General features: G+C 55.1%; 5 protein-coding genes across 5 annotated transcripts; 2 read left to right on the top strand and 3 right to left on the bottom strand.

The window, feature by feature from the left end:
• Window positions 1–207: 207 nt before the first annotated feature.
• On the bottom strand, window positions 208–882 carry PG986_009953 (uncharacterized protein; the record flags this gene model as incomplete). Its single annotated transcript, XM_066846175.1, has 1 exon — window positions 208–882. The coding sequence occupies one exon, from the start codon at window positions 880–882 to the stop codon at window positions 208–210; it is 675 nt and encodes a 224-aa protein (XP_066698573.1).
• Window positions 883–6,678: 5,796 nt separating this feature from the next.
• On the bottom strand, window positions 6,679–7,938 carry PG986_009952 (uncharacterized protein; the record flags this gene model as incomplete). Its single annotated transcript, XM_066846174.1, has 1 exon — window positions 6,679–7,938. One exon carries the CDS (start codon window positions 7,936–7,938, stop codon window positions 6,679–6,681), a length of 1,260 nt encoding a protein of 419 aa, XP_066698572.1.
• A 461-nt stretch (window positions 7,939–8,399) lies between these two features.
• PG986_009951 (uncharacterized protein) lies at window positions 8,400–12,096 on the bottom strand (the record flags this gene model as incomplete). The annotated part of the gene is made up of 3 exons (XM_066846173.1): window positions 8,400–10,348; window positions 10,402–11,505; window positions 11,643–12,096. The coding sequence occupies 3 exons, from the start codon at window positions 12,094–12,096 to the stop codon at window positions 8,400–8,402; spliced, it is 3,507 nt and encodes a 1,168-aa protein (XP_066698571.1).
• A 3,678-nt stretch (window positions 12,097–15,774) lies between these two features.
• On the top strand, window positions 15,775–17,501 carry PG986_009950 (aldehyde dehydrogenase; the record flags this gene model as incomplete). The annotated part of the gene is made up of 4 exons (XM_066846172.1): window positions 15,775–15,836; window positions 15,911–16,059; window positions 16,088–17,210; window positions 17,372–17,501. The coding sequence occupies 4 exons, from the start codon at window positions 15,775–15,777 to the stop codon at window positions 17,499–17,501; spliced, it is 1,464 nt and encodes a 487-aa protein (XP_066698570.1).
• Window positions 17,502–19,293: 1,792 nt separating this feature from the next.
• Window positions 19,294–20,940, top strand: PG986_009949 (uncharacterized protein; the record flags this gene model as incomplete). The annotated part of the gene is made up of 4 exons (XM_066846171.1): window positions 19,294–19,314; window positions 19,433–20,063; window positions 20,204–20,734; window positions 20,873–20,940. The coding sequence occupies 4 exons, from the start codon at window positions 19,294–19,296 to the stop codon at window positions 20,938–20,940; spliced, it is 1,251 nt and encodes a 416-aa protein (XP_066698569.1).
• Window positions 20,941–21,304: the final 364 nt, after the last annotated feature.

Raw genomic sequence — 21,304 nt, 5'->3', positions numbered from 1 at the left:
ACCAGTGCGTTCTTGTGTAGCCTCTCCGATAGTGTCGTTCAGGTAGGAAAGTCGTAAAAGCAATATGCCCGGCAAAGGGAGCTCCTCCCTTGAATGAGCATCCTGCATAGGGGGTATAAATGCAACAAAGAGCCGGTTGCGGCGCAAGGAAACTAGGTATTCGTAAACTCGTAACAATTCGCAGCGTCCCTTCAGGTATTCTTCATTTTACCAGCCGCGGAAGTGCTCCAACAGATGCTGCAGCCTCTGGATCGTGCTATTCTGCTCGCGGATGACCTCGTCCCTACTCAAAAGCTCGCGGTCGCGCGCCTTGAGCCCGCGATCGTAGCGGTCCTTGGCGACATCGAGCTTGGTGTTGAGCAGGCCGACCTGGCGCTTCAGGTCCTTGACGTCCGCCTTGCGGTCGCGCAGGTCGCACTCCTTGGCCACGACGTCCTTCTCGAGGACTTTGATGCGCCGCTTGAAGGCGTCGCCCTTGCCGACCTCGACGGCGATGTCCTGCCGGAGGCACGCGTTCTCGTATGCGAGCCGGTCGTTCTCGACCCGGAGCCGGTCGTGGTCGGCCTTGAGCCGGTCGTTCTCGGCGTGGTACCAGCCGTTGTCGCCCTGCAGCTGCCGGACCTTGTCGTCCCGGTCGCGCAGGGCGCACTTGAGGTCCTCCTTGTCGAGCTTGGGCTTCGCGGCTTCCTCCTGGCTGCGCTGGAGGTCGGCGCGCAGCTGCTTGTACTCGGACAGCGGGACGCCGCAGCAGTCATCGAAGCATTTGTGGTGCCGGTGCTCGCGGTGGTGCGGGCGGTGGTGGTGGTGGTGGGAATAAGTGAACCCCCGCACGATCCCTGGATGCCCCGACCTCGTCACGTCGATGGTCTCGTAGTAGCCCATTCGCCTTTTGGGTACCGTGCTATGAGGCCTCGGCCCCAGAGTTCAGGTTTATAAAGGCAAGGGTCTGGGATTTATGAGAGCGAGCCGGTTGGTTGGACCTTGTTGAGGTTCGACTGGCAGACGTACGTTATGCGTCGATCGAGTCAAGAAGGGCCAAAGTGTTGATGTGTAAGTAGTTGGTCGTGTTGTTGTGGGATCTGAAGCTTGAGTGGGAGGTAAAAGTGGCAAGTGAACGATAGGCTCCTGCGTCTGTATGCGATGCGGGAGCTAAGGCAGGTTCATGTAGAGGTGGAAACGAATCGGAAAGTGGGAAACGGCCAGAGTTCGAAGCCACCAGCGGACGATAGAGGAATAAGAGCCTTTATCAAGGGACCAGGTTCGATGATAGGCCTCCTCCGCTTGATGTCCAGCAGGGCGGGCCCAGTCAAGCGTTGATGTACCTGGTGGAGGGAAGTATAGTATGGAATAGGGCGACCATTCCAGAAGGGGCACGCGGCGAATACCCCATGTCCCATGGTACCTACCGTATGATTCAACAGGCGTCCTGGAGGTGAAGGACGTTTGGCTTTGTGGAGGGTTGGGGAAGAGCAAGCAAGCCCTTACACTTGCAAGGCGCGGCTGAGCCTCCGGTAAGCAACATACCTAGACGACGCCTGTTTGTACAAGGAGGGAAGAAGGCAGAAGAATGGGAGGGTGTGGAGCGCATACCTATCGACCGACCTTCCTTCTGCCCTAGACACGGTATGTTTGCTTGGAGACAAGCTTCAGGCCGACAACATTGTTCGGTATACGGGTGCCTTTCTGCTAGGGTTTTAGTCCAGGGTCGCGTCACCGGACGTCAACCACGAGCAGAGCATGTGTCTCACAGCCCGCGTCACATTGAAGGCTATGCCGACTTGGGTTTCGCGTCCGATTAAGTAGAGAATACATTTGAGACGACCGTTCTGTAGCAAATACTGGCAAAAGTCAATTATTGGATTGACTTCTCTGGTAAGCAGCATGAGCATGCCATCGTCGAGTAGTTGGCATGGACGTTGCATCGACAGAGGGTGCAAGCGGCATTTGTTTGCGCAGTTGTACGACAGATACAACGGGTCTAGCAGTTGAGCCGCATAGGAAAGGCCGAGGAGCGCAGCGCCGCCCATGTCGTGCATGCCATGGCCATGGCCATGGATGGTATGTCGGTTGGCCAACGATGATTGATGATGGATTCTTCCCACTAGACGACGACACTTGCATGCGCAACCGCTACCCGGACTCCACAAAGCCAAGCGACAACCGGCATTTGCAGCACAGCCGGAATGCGACCAGTGTTCCCAGGTTCTCAGCCCTGTAAAGGGTAAAGCCTCTAAAGATGTTAATGGAAGGAACACCAGAAGGCGTTACCTAAGGTATACCTAGGTTTTTCCTCATGTACTTGAGTCAATCTCTAAGGTCCACCCAAGCATAGCAGGAGCAAACAAGTTGGTTTTTACACCTGCCAACTTGACAGGTTTGAGTGTGAGTAACTCGACTTTCAAAGTTGCCTAATCTAGGGCAATCGATACAGCGGAGTCCTATCGAGTGCTGCTCATGTACTGAACGTATACGAAATATATGGTCGGGGTACATCTGATGGAGTCGAAGGATTAAGGCTGGTCTCCAGTAGCGGGGAAGCTTCAGAGTCACCGACCGGCTGGTGACCTTTTGGAGTCCGGATTCTGGGCCATCTTCTGGGACCATCTTCTGGGACCATCTTCTGGGACCATCCGACCTCACTGACCACACATGGCATCTGGGAGATGGGGTCCAGCCGGGGCATACACTACGATCAAATGAGGTAGGTTCTCCAAATCCGCCTGCGTGATCGACAGGCAACTCACCTCTATCTTCTTGCCAAGGCGTCTTGTCTCTATTTGGAGGTAGTAGCATTGTACCGTCATGTTGCTTCTATCATGGCGCAGCTCAGCCGCACCCCAAGGCTGACAGGAGCCGTCCAGTGCTTCTGAGCTTTGAAGGGCCCCCGAAATAGAAGCGCAAATGCCTGCAAGCCAAGGCATGCCTTCTCCAGCCCATCATGGGGGCTGGCTTTCGACCTGATCATTTGATAAGAGAGGCCTCTCGCGCCTCTTTGCGACACACATGCGCGCACACGCACACGCACACGCACACACACCCTTACCTCTGTCGCCATCTTGCCATCCCAACATCGTCCTTCGCCATAGGTTGCGACAACCGGGGGACCCCATGCAGGCCGATCGATGGATGTCGCACTTGGGAAGGAAAAAGAAACGGCTGAACCTAAACCTCGTCGGCACCCATGTTCTCGGAAAGGACTTGGGCATTCATCGGAGTTGGTGTGCCGCGGCCTCTCCATCAGTCTTTCGAAGGCCGTCTCTCACCCCCAGCTGTTGGTTGGTCCACCCCGACAATCCGTTGCTTGGATTCCCGACTTCCTCTGCTTCTCGCGGCTTTGGTGTTGGGTTCAAAACTTACATACTGTACGAACCATGGAATTCTTCCAACATGACCCACCCACCCTTGGTTGGAATGGACCGCCGTCCTTCCTGTCTTTTCCTCGGACTTTGGCAATCTATCCTGCTCTGTTATTCGCCAACGCTCGGCTGAACCAGGAAAGTGATCGCCATGCCACGCGATACTGGCAATAACACAGGCAGATAATTATAGAAACCATACCGACATATCCATGAGGCACTAGCATAACACTCGCATTGGGAAATGGTCATACTAATTCACACCTCATTGGTTCACTGGACGCCACAAGCTGGAGATGACCTACAGTCTAGTCGCTGGTTGATAACACGGCATGGCCGCTCTATGGCAGGCACACATCACCACACCTCCCAAACGCGAGTCCACAACTGTCGGTCAGCCAGGCTAAGGTCTGTCGAAGCACGGCGGCTTAGTATGGCCTGATTCTTCGGGATTTCCCTTGACCTCGCCTCTGAACGGCGTCGGCAGTCGGGCTGGATACCTTTGGGGGCCAAATCGCAGCAGCCTGGTCCAAAACCTTGAACAGGGAAGCCCGGAAGATGGGGACAGGAAGGATTTAGTGCTGACAACTACAGTCCTGTTCCCGTCATCACCCACCGAAGTAGAGATACATTCACGGGCTCCCTCCAGTACTTCACACAAACTCGCTGCTCGCCATCCGAAACCGAACTACACCGCGCCTCCAACATTCCTCTGTGGAGGCCTTCGATTCGGGAATTCCACTGACCGCTGCTGGTGTTTCCATAACCTTGTGCCAGCTTTCCTATCGGTCGCGGGCTCTTGGCTGACCACCCCTGGTTTTCTCTGGATAAGCAATACTCACCAAGACTACAGTACCCGCGCGCGGCAAATGGTCAGATGAAGCACCACAGAGCCTCCTTTCTACTTGGCGATAAGAATACGTCTCTCGTGACCGAAAGTATCAACATGGAAGTTGCCCAACCTCTCCGCTTAAGAGGGCCTACGTTCGCCCCTCTGAGGCTGGAGTTACCTGGACTCCTAGAACTGGTGCCTACTTGCCGACCTTCCACAGGCATCTACGCCTCCAACTGTACTCGTCGACTCCGAAGCGGGGAGATGGGCGGTCAGACCAAGGGCGTTCTACTCTGTTCAAGCCATCAGTCCCATGGGGTATGCCGTGGAACACCCTCACTGCTTACTTACATGTGGACTATCCACAGGTGCACATTGATGTCCTCAGCCACGACGTCACTGCCTTCGAGCATTATCATGGCTCTTGTCTCTTGTTAACGTTACTTCCAACTCATTCTATCACGCTTAGGCCTTGATCGCTGATGCCTGATCTGTATCCACCACTTGCTGGGAGGCGGCATCGCAGGCGGATACCGCTAGGGGAATAAGGAGAGCCACCCTTCTGGTTCTTCCTCGGTGAGTCCGGTGTAGGCGGCAGCCCCTTGTATTGGTAAGTAGTTACTCCATGGAAAACATGGAAGATTGTAGGTTTGCTACTTCGTGCTACATTACTGTCGTGGCGCATCAAGGCGACTATGCCTTGACGAAATGCCTCGCCGCTGTTGCCTCGCGAGCCAAAGATGATAGGTTGTGGTGTCAGGAGTGAGGGGGGATAGACACTTCACGACCATACGACAATTCCCGGTTCTTCCAAGGCATCGAGAGCAATCAAGGTTGCCTCTGTGTGCCTCACGTACCTTCTCGGCTAGTCCTTTGCCTTGCCTATTTGCATATATGCTTGTAGTTAACATGGAACGAGGTTGTTTGCTAGTCCACGCATCTTTGCCGTGAAGTAAACATGTCCTGTCTGCAGACCAAAGACACGTACGTCATGCCGGACATGTTGGTCTCCCAACAAGCTCGTTGCCTGGCTTGGCAGCCTCTGGTTCGTCGCGATTGCCGTTCATCAGGAGGAAACCACCTTGAAAGGGGGAAAGGGGGAAAGGGGGAAAGGGGGAAAGGGGGAAAGGGGGAAAGGGGGAAAGAGGGGGGGGTAGAAGCGCAGCGCGACGTGGTCGAAGCCAAGATAGCAACAGGCCAACAGCATCAGCCAACTAGAAGAGAGGGTTTTCGACAATCCCGAGAATGCCGGTCTGCCGATATGTGGCTCATTACATACATACATGAATGATACTGCTGGACTTTTCACCGACTTTTCGCTGCTGCATTATGTATACGCATGCAGAAGGAGAGAAAGTGCCCGCGTGCTGAATTATCTGGGTCGTAAAGGGTGAGTAAATGAGGAGAGCGGTTGGGGGCCAAACTATCAGAGGTCGTGGCAGTATGCTGTGCTTGTCTAAGCGCTACAACACGCATGAATACAACTTCGATGTATGCCTATTACTGCTTGTAATAGTTATATACGAAACTTGCATTCTCTATGCATCTCGACTTGTTGGGTGAGAGTAGTAGTTGATCCGTAGGCTGGAATGAATTGATAGCATAAACACGGAATTAGAGATTTCAACGAAGACTCTTATACGTACGTGGAATGAGATACAGATCAGCCGACCATGTAACAACGACTATCAGGTGCGGCCTTTGCCAGAAAGACGAAAACGAGTATATACACCCCCTCCTCCTCCTCCTCTGCCTGCTATAGATTCGCCCGTGGCTCGGTTAGCTACCAGCAGCGGAACTATCTGTCGACAGCCCGTGCGATGGGGCGAGCAAGTCTCAGTTCTATCTACTCGCCTAGACTACTTGCTTTCTGTATCCTACGACCAGAAACCAGTGGATACCTCACTCAAAGTCATAGGCAGAACCTACTTGTATATAAAATCTACCAGGTAGCAGCTACACACGTATTGAGTGTCTACATTTCACAAGAAAGAGCGAGCAGGAGGACATAACAAGTAAGGTGAGGCCGAACATGGAGTCCAATACCGAAACATGAATTGTCTGTCTCTTCTTAAATATAGACCAACACTATATACCTATCAAAGCTGGCATTCAAACCAGGTGGCCAGCGCTTGTTGCCTTTCCATAACACCGATGCGCTCAATGCATATAACTATGTTTTTATCCATTCCCTGCCCCCCTTGAATATCCATCATCGCGATAATCTATCCAGGGGACCGTCTAGGTTGTGCAATCCAACAACTCTACTTCTTCTCTCGCTCTTGTCCTTCTCCTTTTGGTAAATCTATAATCAATCACCCATCCATCGCAGAAATTGGGGGTATCAAGCGTCGCCGTCAAAACGTCCAGAATAATAGAAGAAAGGTAGAAACAGTCCGCAATATATACTAGAAGGAGATCCTCGTCCGTTTCATGTCGTTTTTTCCTCTCTCACGCTGCGCAGAATGTCCATGTCGTCTCGTGTCGTAATCAAGCTCCATTGCTGCCGCCACCCGCACCTTCGATGGCCAAAAGGGCAACACGGAGCGCCTCTGCCTCCTTGTCTCGGGCTTCTTTATCTCGGGCATCCTGCTGTTCCCTCTCCATGGCTTCCTTGAGGAAGAACAAGTGATCCAACTCGCCCTCCTTCGCTGGCTCTGCCTTGGCCTGTTGTTCAGGCTGGGGTCCAGTCGTCGCTGGGGTCGATGCAGGCACCTGAGGTCGCTGCTCGGGCGTTTGCTGCGATGGCTGTGGAGGAGGCGGCGGCGGGGTTGGCTGCTGCTGCTGCTGCTGCGCAGGTTGCTGCGGAGGACGTTGCGGGGCTTGCTCAGCAATCTTCTGGGGTGCTTGCTGAGGGGACTGCTGAGGTGTCTGCTGAGGCGCCTGCTGAGGCGGCTTCTGGGGAAGAGGGTTCTGGAGAGGTTGCGGGGGAGATTGCCGAGGAGGCTGTTGAGGTTGCTGTGGGGGTCCTTGTGGTTTAGCCTGAGATTGAACCGGAGACCGCGTCAGAACCGGTGCCTGGGCTTGGGTTTGGGCTTGAGCTCGAGGTTGCGCCTGAGGCTGCGTCTGGGATTGTGCTTGAGGCTGCTGAGGCTGCTGAGGCGGCGGCGGTGGTGGCTGTCGGGCCTGCGGTTGAGGTTGCTGCTGCTGAGGCGGCGGCGGCGGGCGTTGCTGAGGTTGAGCAGCCTGGGGTTGAGCAGCCGCTTGGGGCTTAGCCTGTGTTTGTTGCTGTTGCGCGGGTGGAGGCGGTAGCGGCTGTTGGGGCTTAACTTGAGGTTGCGCCAGAGGTTGAGCCCTAGGTTGACCCTGAGGTTGCGCTTGAGGCTGCGGCTGAGTTTGCTGCGATTTAGGTTGAGTCTGGGCCTGCGCCGGAGGTAGCTGCTGGGGGTTCGCCAAGCGTGGAGACTGGGTCTGCGATGGAGCTCGAGGAGCAGCGGCCGGTCCAGCCTGAGGTGTAGGCCGTGGCGCCGCCTGGGATACTGGTTGGGCAGCAGCTTGAGGCACACCTGGGCGGGCAGCCTGGGGTACACCCGGAGCACCGGTCGGGCGGCTTGGCTGAGTACTTGCCTGGGGCAAAGCTTGTTGTGTAGGCGGGCGGGCAGCAGCGGCAGCAGCCTGGGCAGCAGTTTGAGGCCCAGCCGGGCGAGGAGCTTGTGATAAGGGCTGAGACGTAGCCGGTGGAATAGGCCGGGAAGCTGCCGGGGGCAGATTTTGAGGACCAGCTCGGACAGGCTGCTGGTTTGCAGTCATGGGTGCAGCTCGAGGAGCAGCCTGAGTGGAAGCCTGGGCTGTTGTCTGCACACCGGTCCGGGCGGGTGCTTGGGAGGTAGGCTGAGCTGCAGTCTGGTGGACAGCTTGTGGAGTACTCTGGGCAGAAGGTTGTGGATTTGTTCGAGGAACAGCCGGTGTGGTAGCCTGAGAGGTGCTCTGACCAGCTTGAGGGCCTACCCGAGACGGTCCTTGGGGAGCAGCTTGCTGCGGAGCTCTCTGAAGAGGCGCTCGGGGAGGTACATGGCCAATATTTGGGAGGTTAGGCTGAGCGTTCGCTTGAGGTATCCGTAGTGTTCCCTGGGGAGCCTGCGAGGCTGCTGCTGATGGTGCCGACTGTGGAGGTGCCCTAGCCGGAGCAGGCTGCTGAGTATTGACCGGGTTCCCAGGCTGCTGTGGTAGAGACGGCTGTTGCACAGGTCGTTGCTGTGCAGGTTGCGTGTTCACACTGTGAGACTGCGCTGACTGCTGCGGTACACCTTCCCTCTTGATAACCGGTTGTTGCACATTAGTCTGCTGCGTGGATATGTGTGATTGAGACGACGGCTGTTGTGGCTGTGGCGGACGTGATATAGGCTGACTTGCACCCGCATATTGTGCAGGACGAGGGGCTTGCGCAGCAGCTTGCCCTGCAGTCTGTGCAGGAGCCTGGCCAGGGGCTGGGGCTCTCGGTGCGGCTTGGGGTGCCCCGAGAGGTTGACGCAATTGCCCCTGAGGTTGCGCCGCCCGTTGCTGCTGAGTCTGTTGTGTGTTGACCGCAGCAGTACCGGCCTGGGCCGGCTGCTGGGTACGCTGGGGTTGCTGCTGTGGGTTTGCTTGAGTATGACCTTGGGCAGCTGGTTGCGGCTGTGGCTGGGGGCGTTGTTGGTACTGCGGCGGATGCTGTTGCGGTTTGGGGTTCTGCAACGTGCTCTGCACTGGCCGTTGCTGCTGTTGGCTCTGGGGTAGACCAGATTGTTGTTGAGGCGCAGGGGGCAGTCCATGATGTTGCTGCAGGCTTTGAGGCAGTCCCTGCTGTTGCTGATTCTGGGACGGAGCCTGAGTTTGTCCAGCAGGCTGTGGAACTGCGGGACGCTGACCATTCTGTTGAGCCACGGAATGGGCCTGCGCTTGCGGGTGTGAAGGGGTGCCTTGCGGCTGATAGGGCTTGGGGGCCGTCGGAGGATACCGGACTGGCTGGGTCGGTTGTCCTGTTGTGATCCGGCCTGTAACCGGTGTAGGCGGTTGGCTTTGGGTGGCTCTGTTCGCATTCGGATGCGCTTGAAGCCCCCTTGAGGTGGTTGGGTCGGTGTCGCACTCCTCTGGCCGACAAGCGCCGGGTTTGGTCGCTGCGCACCGTTCGTCTGCATGCTGCCAAGTGCCATGATGCCATTAATCCTCTCCTGCTCCTCTTGCGAGTTGAGCCTGGCCTTCTCTTCCGCTTCCTTCCGAGCTGCCTGTGTAGGGGCCCTCGTTTTCAACTCGCCCGTAACGCACTGAAGATAATAAGGCATCTCCGAGTTCGTCTTGAGAAAGAAGAGCTTGAGGTTACGTGCTTTGTCCTTCAGCTGCACCTGCGTGCGATCAGCCAGTATCTGGCTTATGGTTCCATTGGGTCCAAATAGTGACAAGATTTGTGACCAATGAGGGCCCTTCACCATGTCCAGACCCATCATGAGCGCCTTCTCTTCATCGGCGCTCCAAGGCCGGCGCGTCGAGTGCGATCCTTCGCGTCGCGCGTGGTTAGATGAGCGAGCGGCGGCCGCCTGACGAGCACGTTCATACAGGTTGGGAGTTGAATCGGTCTGGTTTGGGGGCAGCATTACACCATTAGCCGAAGTTACTTTATCAGAGGCTTGCGCATCTGTAGCTGGCTGTTGGTTATATTGGTAGTACTGTGGATGCGGTTGCTGTGGCTGAGCCTGATGTTGTTGTGGGTTATGGTATGCGGTAGGTTTAGATGAAGGCTGCGGGGATACTGTTGGTCGATATTGATTTTGCTGTATACTGTCGAGGGCCAAGGTTTTGGCTCTCAGAGCGCTCTCCTCAAGGGCAAGAGCTGTAGGAGACAGCCCTGAAGCTGCTGATGTTGGTGGGTGCGCTTGTTGCTGCTGGCTATTGCGGGTAATGCCATCGGATAGGAGAGCGGCGAGTTCGTCGATATCGGCCCCATTGGATTCTTTTTCATCAACCTGTGCCTGAGCGGCTCTAGAGGCCGCCTCGGCCATGATTGTCTCCAAGTCGCCTAGGTCATGCCCGTCTAGGCCATCATCGAACGAGAAGTTTTCCATGTCAAACGAGATGCTATTCCGCCTTGTCGCCAAATTCTCGATTGTCTCGATGCAGTTGCTGATATATACGTTGATACTCTGGAGAAAAGAGTCATACGGATACTTTTGATCCTTCAAGTCAACTGGGTAATCACAAGTCAGCAAAGACACCAGTTGGGTATATCGGATTTCATACCAATCCTGGCCGGGTCGAACGATTCTTCGAGCAGCAAGGCCTTCCTCGCATTGCAGTTCGCCAAGAAGTCTTTCTCGGCGCCTACCAAGGGTACATCTGGGTGCCGCTGTTTGAGAGAAGATTCCACCCCATCGACGAAAAGGCGCTTCAAAAGCGATTCTCGATTGGAATCCTTCTCGTTTTCAAGAAGGTCCAAGTACATCTGAGTCTTGAGTCCAATGTAGAGGTCGGCGACTTCGGATGTCATGGGTTTCGACTTGGGAACAAAAGCCAGAAGAAAGTTGCTGTCCAAGTCTGGCCACCCAAGCTCGTTCGCACCGAATATGCTTGAGCATATCGTAGCCAAGTTCGCTACCCGAATGATCTCCTGTTCTCCAGTATCCACGATATCTAGTTGATCAGGATATAACAGAGGAAACTCGTCGTTTAACTTCTCTCTTAGGTTAATGAAGAATGACTTGAGGTTCCGATACTCCTTGAAAACCTCGGTCTCTTCCCCGTTCTCTCTAGGGTTGATTCCCGCAATGACCGTCTCAAACGACCGTTCGGATAATGCTCTCAGAACATCGTAAGCCACCGTACCCAACGTCGGAATGTAGTGCATTTGGCGCGTGAAATGTTTTGGGTTGGGATCCCATATTGATCTCTTGTGAGTTGGTGTTTCTGATAACGTTAGATCGGGCGTCCCGTTCTGTTCCGAGTGAAGAGTGTTCTCCCCATCGAGGCCCTCCAGAACAAAGTCGCTATGGAACCCATCCAGAACATCGTTCGGTAAGTCATGTGTTTCTTGTTCGCCAAAATGGCCGTTCAGATGATCGATAATATGCGCATCGGCATCTAGCATGGAGTGGTCGCCTGGCTCGCCTGTCTCATCGGCGGTGACCGTATCCATTGGATCGTGGGCGGTGTTCGAGGGCGCTGATTGGAATATCCGTTGCAGTTCTTCGGCGAGTTCGCGAGCATGTTCTGCATCTGTCTTCACTCGCTTCTCGTCTCTTTGGTCGGCGGTTGTATCGTCTTCCGGCGATCGCATTCGCTTTAACGGCGACTGGGGCGGTTCCTCGGCAGGAGATTCGCGCTTGATCTCATCCTTCTCCTCGGAATCTAGTTTGCGCATTAGGGAGCCGCGCCGACAAGAAGAACACTACAGGCACTGGGAAGCCTTGCTGCCAAGCAATGTCCACTTGGACAAGCCATGGCCAGTCCGTTGCTACGAAATTTTCTACTTGGGCAAAACTCACTTGTGGGCGCGGTAGGTTGTTCCGATGGGAATATCGCGGCAAGAGCATCCAGTATTTCTTGATGATCCTCATCTGCCTCCTCTGGGACTACAGCCGCCGCAGTCGCAGTCCCAGGAGATTGTTCTTGCGCTTCTGTACTTTGCGGGCGCGACTCGCTGGAGGGAGCGGGGTGCAGATCGGTTGCCATTGGGGCGGGAGTAGCGCTTGTTGCGCCATTCTCGGGCTGCTGCTGAGCCTCCTCGGGTTCATGATGCTGGCCTTGCCTTAAAAGGTCGAAGATGTCGGGGCCCAGCTCGTGCTCCGGGACGTGGTGGTGAGACTCGTCGTGGGAGGTTGGCGGGGTTGTTGTATGGTCCGAAGCCATGGCCGCCAGAGCATCCAAGAGGGCCTGGTGGTCAGGAGGATGCTCGGCGGCGGCGGCCGCCCGGAGCGCCTCCTCGAGGGCGTCGTCCATGTCGCATGCGTCTCCAGATGCGCTCTACGGTGTCGAGGGGGACGGGAAGGGCGTTGGCGGGGGTTTGCGACAGCAAACTGCAGGTCCGGCGGGCGGTTGAGGGTTGATGTCGGAGAAAATTTGGTCTGGAGCGCCGACCGCGATGCCCTTATTTCTTGCCCCAACCACTTGGATGTCAGAGATACACAACAATCCTGGGATGTCCGCTGCTGCTGCCAAAATTCCTAGGCTGGCCGTGCATCTCAATCGACGGCTCTTTTCCAATTGAACACTTTGGATTTATCTAAATTCACTCTGAGCAGGTTTGATTGACTTTTCCGCGTGCCATATACTCTCTCATGCTTCAGATCAAAATTCCCCGGTCAGATAAAGTCTTATCGATACGGCTTATCGTACAGAAGGTGGGCTGATACGGATACAATCGATCGCTTATCTAAGTATCCATCCATTTCTTGTTTGCGGCCGTGACCGTTGCTTGTCAAAGGACGCGCATGCTGTATTGTTATACGGGAATATCAGAGTTCGATAGAGATCACTGGATGTTGGCTGCTTTGTACTTGAGTTGCTTATAGTCACACAATCATTATCTCTGATTACGTTTGCATATACGCGTAGTGATCTACAAAAGTCCCGACCCCGGAAGCTCTGTTCATCAGTCGTTGGAAGTCTGCAATCGGGAAATAAGTATGCGTGGTCTCTGTATGTAGCTAGAGTCGTTGCTGACTGTCCATCATAATCTATGCTTTGACTATATCATATATTTCCCAATTTGTTTGAGGATGAAGAAACAATTCTTCCTATGAAACACCAACCAATGACGGGTTTTGAGCATACTACTGTTTCTTTTGATGGCAGAATACTTTATGGCATTCAGCAGATTAGCAATTGATATTGCTCAATTGGCTTGTGATCCCAGCGCAAGAGCCGCTTGTAAGCGTAGCGGGAAATGCAATGATGTAAGCGGATGTGTGCATATCGCCAAAATGCGATCAGTGCAACCAAAGTCAATGGCATTGACAATCGTATCATGGTCGGTGAAAACAGAGTTGGAATGAAGCAATTGTGCATAAGTGGCATCGCCATCTACGACGTCGTCGCAGTAGCAACAACGTAGGCGGGCTATTCTCTCGTACCTCATTGGGTCCGCGAATGGCCATGCCTGCCTGCATCCAGCGACAAGAGTCAAGGCAGTTCGTTGCGGCTCCGTCTGGGAAGGCCACTCCCAATCCAGCCGGGAGTGGGGGAAAAAGTAAGCCCCCTTTTTCCCCTTCCAGACCGACAACTCTCAATCCTGCCACGATGACAGGATGGGGTACAGATGATATCTGGCCTTGACAGTGCCCTTCCCCAACAATCCGGACGGTGTGTTTGGTTATGCAGAAAAGGGCCGGAAGGGAATCCTATGAGGATTGGCGCCGACCCCGTTTTCTCTTCGTGATTGTGGGCACAGGCACACAGCCAGTCGCTTACCTTGGTAATGCGAGTGCTCTTTGCTTCCCTTGCCCCTTGGATGTGCACCGCCAAGAAAATCCCGTTCCAGCCTATGATGAAGGTGGGGTAAGCTGCTGGAAAGGGGAAAAAACAGATATGCGAGATGCAATGCGTGCGGTGCGGCCACCGACCGCATCGCTGCAGGCGCTCTGTTCACTTGTCACTTGGCTTCGAGATAGGGAGGGCTATCATAGGCTTACATAGACATAGGACACACATGGCCATCTGAGGGATTGGCAGATCTATCGCGATTCGCGATGTCATGGACTTGGCGGATTTGGTGATGCCAACCACCAACCCAGGCGGAAGGGAGGGTATGATGTCGGCTCGCAGCAGAAGTGCGGGGATGCGTAACCCCAAAAAGGAGGACGACCCCAATGGGTGTGAACTGGGCATGATTTGAACAGCGGAGTGTTGCACTGCTATCGGGTCCGTCCTGTCCTGGGGTCGGCTCTGTCCAATTGAAACAAACCCCCCATCCCCCAAGCCCAGTCTAGCGATTACCAAATGGAAATCTCTTCCTTGGATTGGCCGCCGTCCGAACTAGTAGGTCCACGCGAGGACGGAAACGGGGTTGTTTCTCTCCATAAATGCGTGTTCAGCGTTTCGCCGTGACGCCGGTGCTCGACTCGCTCGTCGGTCGGTAAAGATTCCAGGGCCCCGTGAACCAGACTATGCGGCGAGATGAAATTGGCAGCATGTCAAACGGGTATATCATGGAAGGCCACGTGAGCCAAGGGGTTACATAGTCGCTAGGGCGAAGGGAAGCCAAAATCACCAGATAATCGTTCGTCGTTTTTCCAGGGGTGTTGGCTGTCGCTCCCTCGACGGCAAGCCCCGCGCAGGCTTTCAAATAAGGCAGCATTGGTAAAATGGCAGCAGTGTAGGCGGTAGGGGTTCAGAAAAGAGTGCGGGGTCGGCCAGTCGTTCCCCTTCGCCCAGACCCCAGAGATGCACGAGGCAGTAGAAGGGGTATCAGATAGCCTCGATAGCGCATACTTTCCAGCCTCTGCCCACTGCTGCTAACCTGATCCATGCGGCGGGTGGAGAGGTCGTTCTAGCTAATCCCAACCCCCATGTCGTTAGACCCGGGCCATTGCATGCGTGCAAGTCTCGTTGGCTCTTAGCGCCTATAGCAAACTTTATTTGGCTGCTGTCCGGACCAAGGCGGGCGACGTGATTCGTGGCGTCTGCCGTGGCCGGGCATCTTGAGCCAATGGGCGGTTATGGCCAAATCTATCGGCTTCGGGCTTAAGGGAGTCGCAGCTTGGCAGCCGTCTGGCTAGAGGAAGGGATTTCCAGGGCCCAAGGGCCCAAGGGCCCAAGGGGAAGGTGGCCCATCTTAACCCCATAATGGGATATTACCCCGTTTTCGTCATCATTGCCCCAGTGCATCAGTGCCTCAGTGCCTCGCACTCCTACACCCAAGCTCCTGGCTCCCCCAGTCTGCCAGTTTAGTCACATTGGTGAAGCTTGCCTGCGATAAAGCCGCACACACCATCAGCATTGGCGATGGGGATGGATGACCTGCGCGGCCAGCGGGGGACTCATCTCGCTGCGCCAGGCCCCGAATTGATATCCTCGGCATCTGCAAGTTAGGTCTTAACTCCTAGTCGCAATCCAACGTCGCTCTGGAACCCGACTGGCCCCAATCATATCCAGTAGTACAGCGGACCATCGACTGTGCCTCCAGCATTCTCCATTCTTGTAGTACACCACGCACACACTCACTACCTGACTGCCTGGAGTTAGGCATCCTGGAAGGACGACCTGGAACCCACATATTGCGCCGTAAGCGTACGGGGTGGCTGTCTGCGTGTGCGTGTGAGAGTGAGTGAGTGTGGTGTAGCAGATTCGTTATTGGCGTCCTTGCGTAGCTGTTGCAGCTCCTGGCACCCTCTTCCCCGAAACCCACCAGCTTCCAGACTGTGTGCGTAATGGTAGTTAGTACCTGTTCTACTGCCCGTAGCAGCGCCGGTCTGGTATTAGTAGAAGTCTCCCAAGTTACCCCGCTCATACAATACATAAACCCTCAGGCCCTCCTCGCAACAACTTTCTGACATCTTCTCACACCATTCACTTCCTTCCAATCCATTGACCAGCTGTTTGTTTGACGATCCAGAATCAAACGAACTACGCTCTTCCGTACCGACACATCACCATCACATCACATCACAATCCTTCATCATGCCTCTGACAACCACGCTCAAGACGCCCGTCACTGGCCCCTACGAGCAGCCTACTGGCCTGTAAGTTCAAAGCGCCACAACCCCGCACGCCACTGGTGTGGTACAAGCTTCGAGACACTGACCAATATCTTTAGGTTCATCAACAACGAGTGGGTCGAGGGTGTCGACAAGAAGACCTTTGAGGTTATCAACCCCTCTACTGAGGAAGTCATCTGCTCCGTCAGCGAGGCCACAGAGAAGGATGTCGACATCGCTGTAGCCGCAGCCCGCAAGTCCTTCGAGGGTGAGTGGCGCAAAGTCACCCCCTCAAGAGCGAGGCCGTCTCCTGTACAAGCTGGCCGACATTGCCGAGAAGAACACAGATCTCCTGGCCGCCGTCGAGTCGCTGGACAATGGCAAATCCATCACCATGGCCAAGGGCGACGTTGGTGCCGTCATCGGCTGCCTCCGCTACTACGCCGGCTATGCCGACAAGATCGAGGGCAAGACCATCGATACCAACCCCGACACCTTCGCCTACACCCGCTCCGAGCCCATTGGTGTTTGCGCCCAGATCATCCCCTGGAACTTCCCTCTGCTCATGTTCGCATGGAAGATCGGCCCCGCCCTGTGCACGGGTAACACCATCGTCATGAAGACGGCCGAGCAGACGCCTCTGTCGGCTCTTGTGTTCGCCAACTTCGTCAAGGAGGCTGGCTTCCCTGCCGGTGTCCTCAACATCATCTCCGGCTTCGGCAAGGTCGCCGGTGCTGCCCTGTCCTCGCACATGGACGTCGACAAGATTGCCTTCACTGGCTCCACGCTTATTGGCCGTACCATCATGAAGGCCGCTGCCTCTTCCAACCTGAAGAAGGTCACCCTGGAACTTGGCGGAAAGTCGCCCAACATTGTCTTCGACGACGCCGACATCGAGCAGACCATCTCTTGGGTCAACTTCGGTATCTACTTCAACCACGGACAGTGCTGCTGCGCTGGATCTCGTATCTACGTGCAGGAGGGCATCTACGACAAGTTCATCGCCGCCTTCAAGAAGCGAGCTGAGCAGAACACCGTCGGCGACCCCTTCGATAACAACACCTTCCAGGGCCCGCAGATCAGCCAGCTTCAGTATGACCGCATCATGCACTACATTGAGGAGGGCAAGAAGGCCGGTGCCACGTGCGAGACCGGTGGTGAGCGCCACGGCGACAAGGGCTACTTCATCAAGCCTACCATCTTCAGTGACGTCACCCCCGACATGAAGATCATGCAGGAAGAGATCTTCGGACCCGTCTGCACCATCACCAAGTTCAAGACCGAGGACGAGGTCGTCGCCGCCGGCAACGACAGCACATATGGTCTTGCTGCCGCCGTGCACACCCGCGATCTCAACACCGCTATCCGCGTGAGCAACAACCTCCGCGCCGGCACCGTCTGGGTCAACCAGTACAACATGTACGTTTTTAAGCTTAAATCATGTCTCCACTTTTCCGATCCTCCCAAATGTCCTTACACCTTGCCCCTATTCCATCCACAACTCACCTCCCTATCGACCTCCTACCACCAAACATGCTTCTGGCAATTAGGAACAACACCAACTGACCATCGTGAACCAGGCTGTCGCATCAATTGCCGTTTGGGGGCTTCAAAGAGAGCGGAATTGGACGAGAACTCGGCGAGGCGGCCCTGGCGAACTACACGCAGAACAAGACGGTCTCCATGCGCTTGGCTGGACCTCTGTTCTAAGCCCCGGGGACGTAATAGGAGGATTATGCATATGGGACGAGATATACCACGGACGAATGAGCAGGGAATTAGCTCAGTGACTAACTACTATCAGACTGGGAAGATGAATGTCTGGGGGGATATTAGTAGGGGATGAGAGTCACGAGAAACGAGATACCAAGGACGCTGTGTCCTGTGTGCATTACCAAGCCTTTAATGAGCAATAACAACTGTTAAATCACTTCAGAAGGCTGCTCCAGCCCATCTCACGTTCTTATTTGATGACATGTTCCATGTATGATGTATGCGCGTACGACTTATCCCGTCCGGAATCCAGAGCGAACATGTTACTCATCCAGGACAGATTCGCCCTGCTGTAACATCGCTTATGCAAGAGCCCGAAGAATGTTTTGACGGGTATTGCCATCAAGCTTTTCGAAAGGAACAATCGTCCGTTCGTCTAATGGCAATTGGAGACAACAAACAACATCGTCAGATTCGTGTAGCGACGCCGCCCCACATGACGGTTCACCAAACCGAACCTCAATGGAATCAAGTGACCAAACCAACTGCTAGAATCGAGGCCGAGCAAGCAACTCTGGCGTATAGATTATGAATCTGAGCATGAGTCAACGGAAGCGTCACTCTCTACAGTTCAATCCATGTATGTTGATGGCTCACGCGGTTTGCAAGCCAATGGGCGAGTGGGAGGCCCATGGTTTTGATTCCGCCTCACCCATTTGCCAGACATGGTTATGTTTGTCAGCATACTGCCTCATAATACTTGATGATTCCTTTCGCATACGTTCAGACTGGATGATTTGGATTTGCGACATGATGTTATCCCACCTCCCATTCTGCTACTCCATGCTACGTCAAGTGGGCGGTCTCGCCATTATACGCCTGTCTTCGTAGTAATATTGAGTCATCACATGCATCAACGACCGGCTGCTCCTACTACTTCCACTCGCATCACCAATTTGGGAACAAAGAGATACTAGTATTGATTATCCGCTTATAGACAACAAATTCCACGTCAACGTTTATTCCATGGCCAACTAGTTCTCACACTACAAGCTACTCTACGGGACACCAGTTATTCCATACGTCGACAACTGTCCCGCACGTCGGCAGCTATTCCACCGCCAACTGGTTATTCCACATGGTAACATGTGTTTCACTGCCAACTAGTTTTCACACTGCCATCTATTCTACAGGACGACAGTTATCCCACACACCAACAGCTTTTCACACGTGAACATTCTATTCGATACGTCGACAGTTATCCCACCACCAACTACTTACTACACTGCGAGACACTCGCGACAGTTTCCAATTCAAGTTCTCTCTAAAACTAAACCAGAATTGAGAGACATCGAACAATACCTACAGGCTACTCCATTGAGCCGAAACTCAGACACGAATATGTTTCTTCCCAGGCTCACTTTTCGCAATCGATTCGACAAACTCCTCAGCGGTCATAGCCATGGACATCACCAGCATACGCACAAGAGGAAACGCTGCGCGAAGAAGAAGTGCAAAGAGCGATCCGAGTGGAGTTACGTACGAGGCTCTACAGCCAATCTGGATGTGTCGCCATATTGCCCCTCCCATGCTTGTCCGTGGCGGGAGGCCAACGGCACTTCCTGCCGCAATTCGAAGAAGAGTAACAAGCCGTATTGCCGATATCGTAAGCACTCACTCTGAACCACTTGTTTTAGAGGCGCACACTCAACTATAATAGACCTCACTTGCCAGGCCGCGCCACATGGAAGCCAGTGCCCGTCGGAACGGAGCAACCCCCTGAACAGAGATGCCAAATTCTGCGATCTTCGTGAGTATTCCCGCACTGCCCCCGTTTCACGTAGCTATCTTGGAAAACTAGAAGCTGAGAGTGATTCATAGATGGTTGTAGCTGGTCGGGCTGCAACAACGAGATCCTGCCCCCGCAGGGCCGGAAAACCTTCACCTACTGCAAAGACCACAACTGCCAGCAGGCCGACTGCCCCGAGGCGCGCATCGGGGCCACGGGCACGCGGCAGAGCGTGTACTGCGCCGCGCACACCTGCAAGGACGACCACTGCATGGCCAACGTGCACGGCGCGCCCGAGGTGGGCGACACCAAGGGCCAGCACAGTTACTGCCCGGTCCACCGGCCGTGCCGCAACCCCGACTGCGACAGCATGGTGCACCGCGTCAGCAACGCCGAGTACCGCAAGCACTGCAGCAACCACTACTGCGAGTTCGGCAGCAACTGCGACGAGCCGCGCGCGACGGGCGTCAAGGTTTGCGGGACGCACCGCTGTCGGCGCGCGGGGTGCCCGAAGGGGCTGCAGAATGCGGCAGGTCGGTACTGCGAGGACCACGAGTGTAAGGATGCGACGGGGCCGTGTCTGGAGGAGCGGGTCGCGGGCAGCGAGTGGTGCACTCGGCATATCTGTCGGGACTATTTCGAGAATTGCAAGAACCAGGGGGATCCAAATAAGGGTCATTTCTGTACCGATCACGTACGCTGTGAGATCACGGGATGCGCCAACAAGATCTTCATTGATAAGGGGGTGCGGCGCCAATTCTGCGAAGACCGTAAGTTTGTTCCTTGGATTTCTTCGTTCTTCTTTCCCCCAACCCCCTATGCCTACGTGACTGGGATCGAAACGACCAGATTCCCAGTCTATCTGTATCTGGGTAGGCCCAAGTTCATTAACCTGCATTAAACATTCCAGATTACTATGGAATCTGCGATTACATCGGCTGCGACAAGCCGCGAAAGTCGGGCAACGGCAACAAGCACCACTGCGGCGCGCATGCCTGCACCGCCCACGAGGATTGCAACGGCGCGCGGACCATGACGTCGATGTTCTGCGCGCAGCACAAGTGCAGCGACGCGGCCTGCGACAGCCGGCGGGCTCAGTCGGCGTCGCTCTCGTCGTCGGTCCTCAGGCAGCTGAACGCCACGGCCAACGCCAACGCCGGCACCGGCGCCGGCACCGTCGTCGCGAACCTCAACATCTACGACCCCTGGTGCGCGACGCACCGGTGTCGCGACCCGGGGTGCGTGGCACAGGCCGTGAGCCCCGGCGGGCTGTGCGCGACGCATGTTTGCCGCGAGACGGGCTGCGCCGCGCGCGCGACTCAGGATAATGGGTATTGTGACCAGCACTGCTGTCGGGAGCGGGGTGCCTGCGGGCGCCGATCGATGCGTACCATAACTATTGCGACGTGCATTACCACTCCGACGACGACTCGAGCGATGGGTACGATAGCGATGCATGGTCGTCGTACGCCAACGGCGGAAGCGCTGGGGGTGCGTTCGGCAGCGTGGCCGATCCGGGGCTGAACGGGTGGCTGTCGGGGCCGGGGTGGTCGGGGCCGTTTGGGTTGGGGGCTCGCAGTCTGGGAGGAGGAGGAGCAGCAGAAGGGGAAGTCGGCTGGCGCGGTCGAGGTCCGGGTCGAGGTCTAGGGCGCCTACGGCGCAGAAGAGGGGGAGTGCCCGGAGGAGTGTGCGGAGGAGCGGGAGTCGGGCTGGGGGCAATAGGGCGGCGACGGCACCGGCTGGGCATTTTTAGGGATTGTGATGCTTATTGGGTGAACCGATGCTTACATTACCAATGGAAACCAGCGAGGCAAGGACGGGTAGTTTGGGAGGTCGTTTAGTATCTCTGGCACGATGGGGATTTTGTAGTACTTGAGGATTAGATTTCCTTTACAATATACTTGGCATGTAGGGGTATGCTATGGAAGCGAAGTGATTGCAATGTGACTGACTAAAGATGGAGCATCGCAAGCTTACAGTAGTAGCACAAATGAATTGTAAAGGAGACTCG

This window comes from Apiospora aurea, assembly GCF_038362705.1.
Source record: "Apiospora aurea strain CBS 24483 chromosome Unknown utg000006l_segment0_segment0, whole genome shotgun sequence".
Lineage (NCBI taxonomy): Eukaryota > Fungi > Ascomycota > Sordariomycetes > Amphisphaeriales > Apiosporaceae > Apiospora > Apiospora aurea.
The sequence above is the reverse complement of the archived record's forward strand: the minus strand, read 5'-3'. Positions and strand labels throughout refer to the sequence as shown.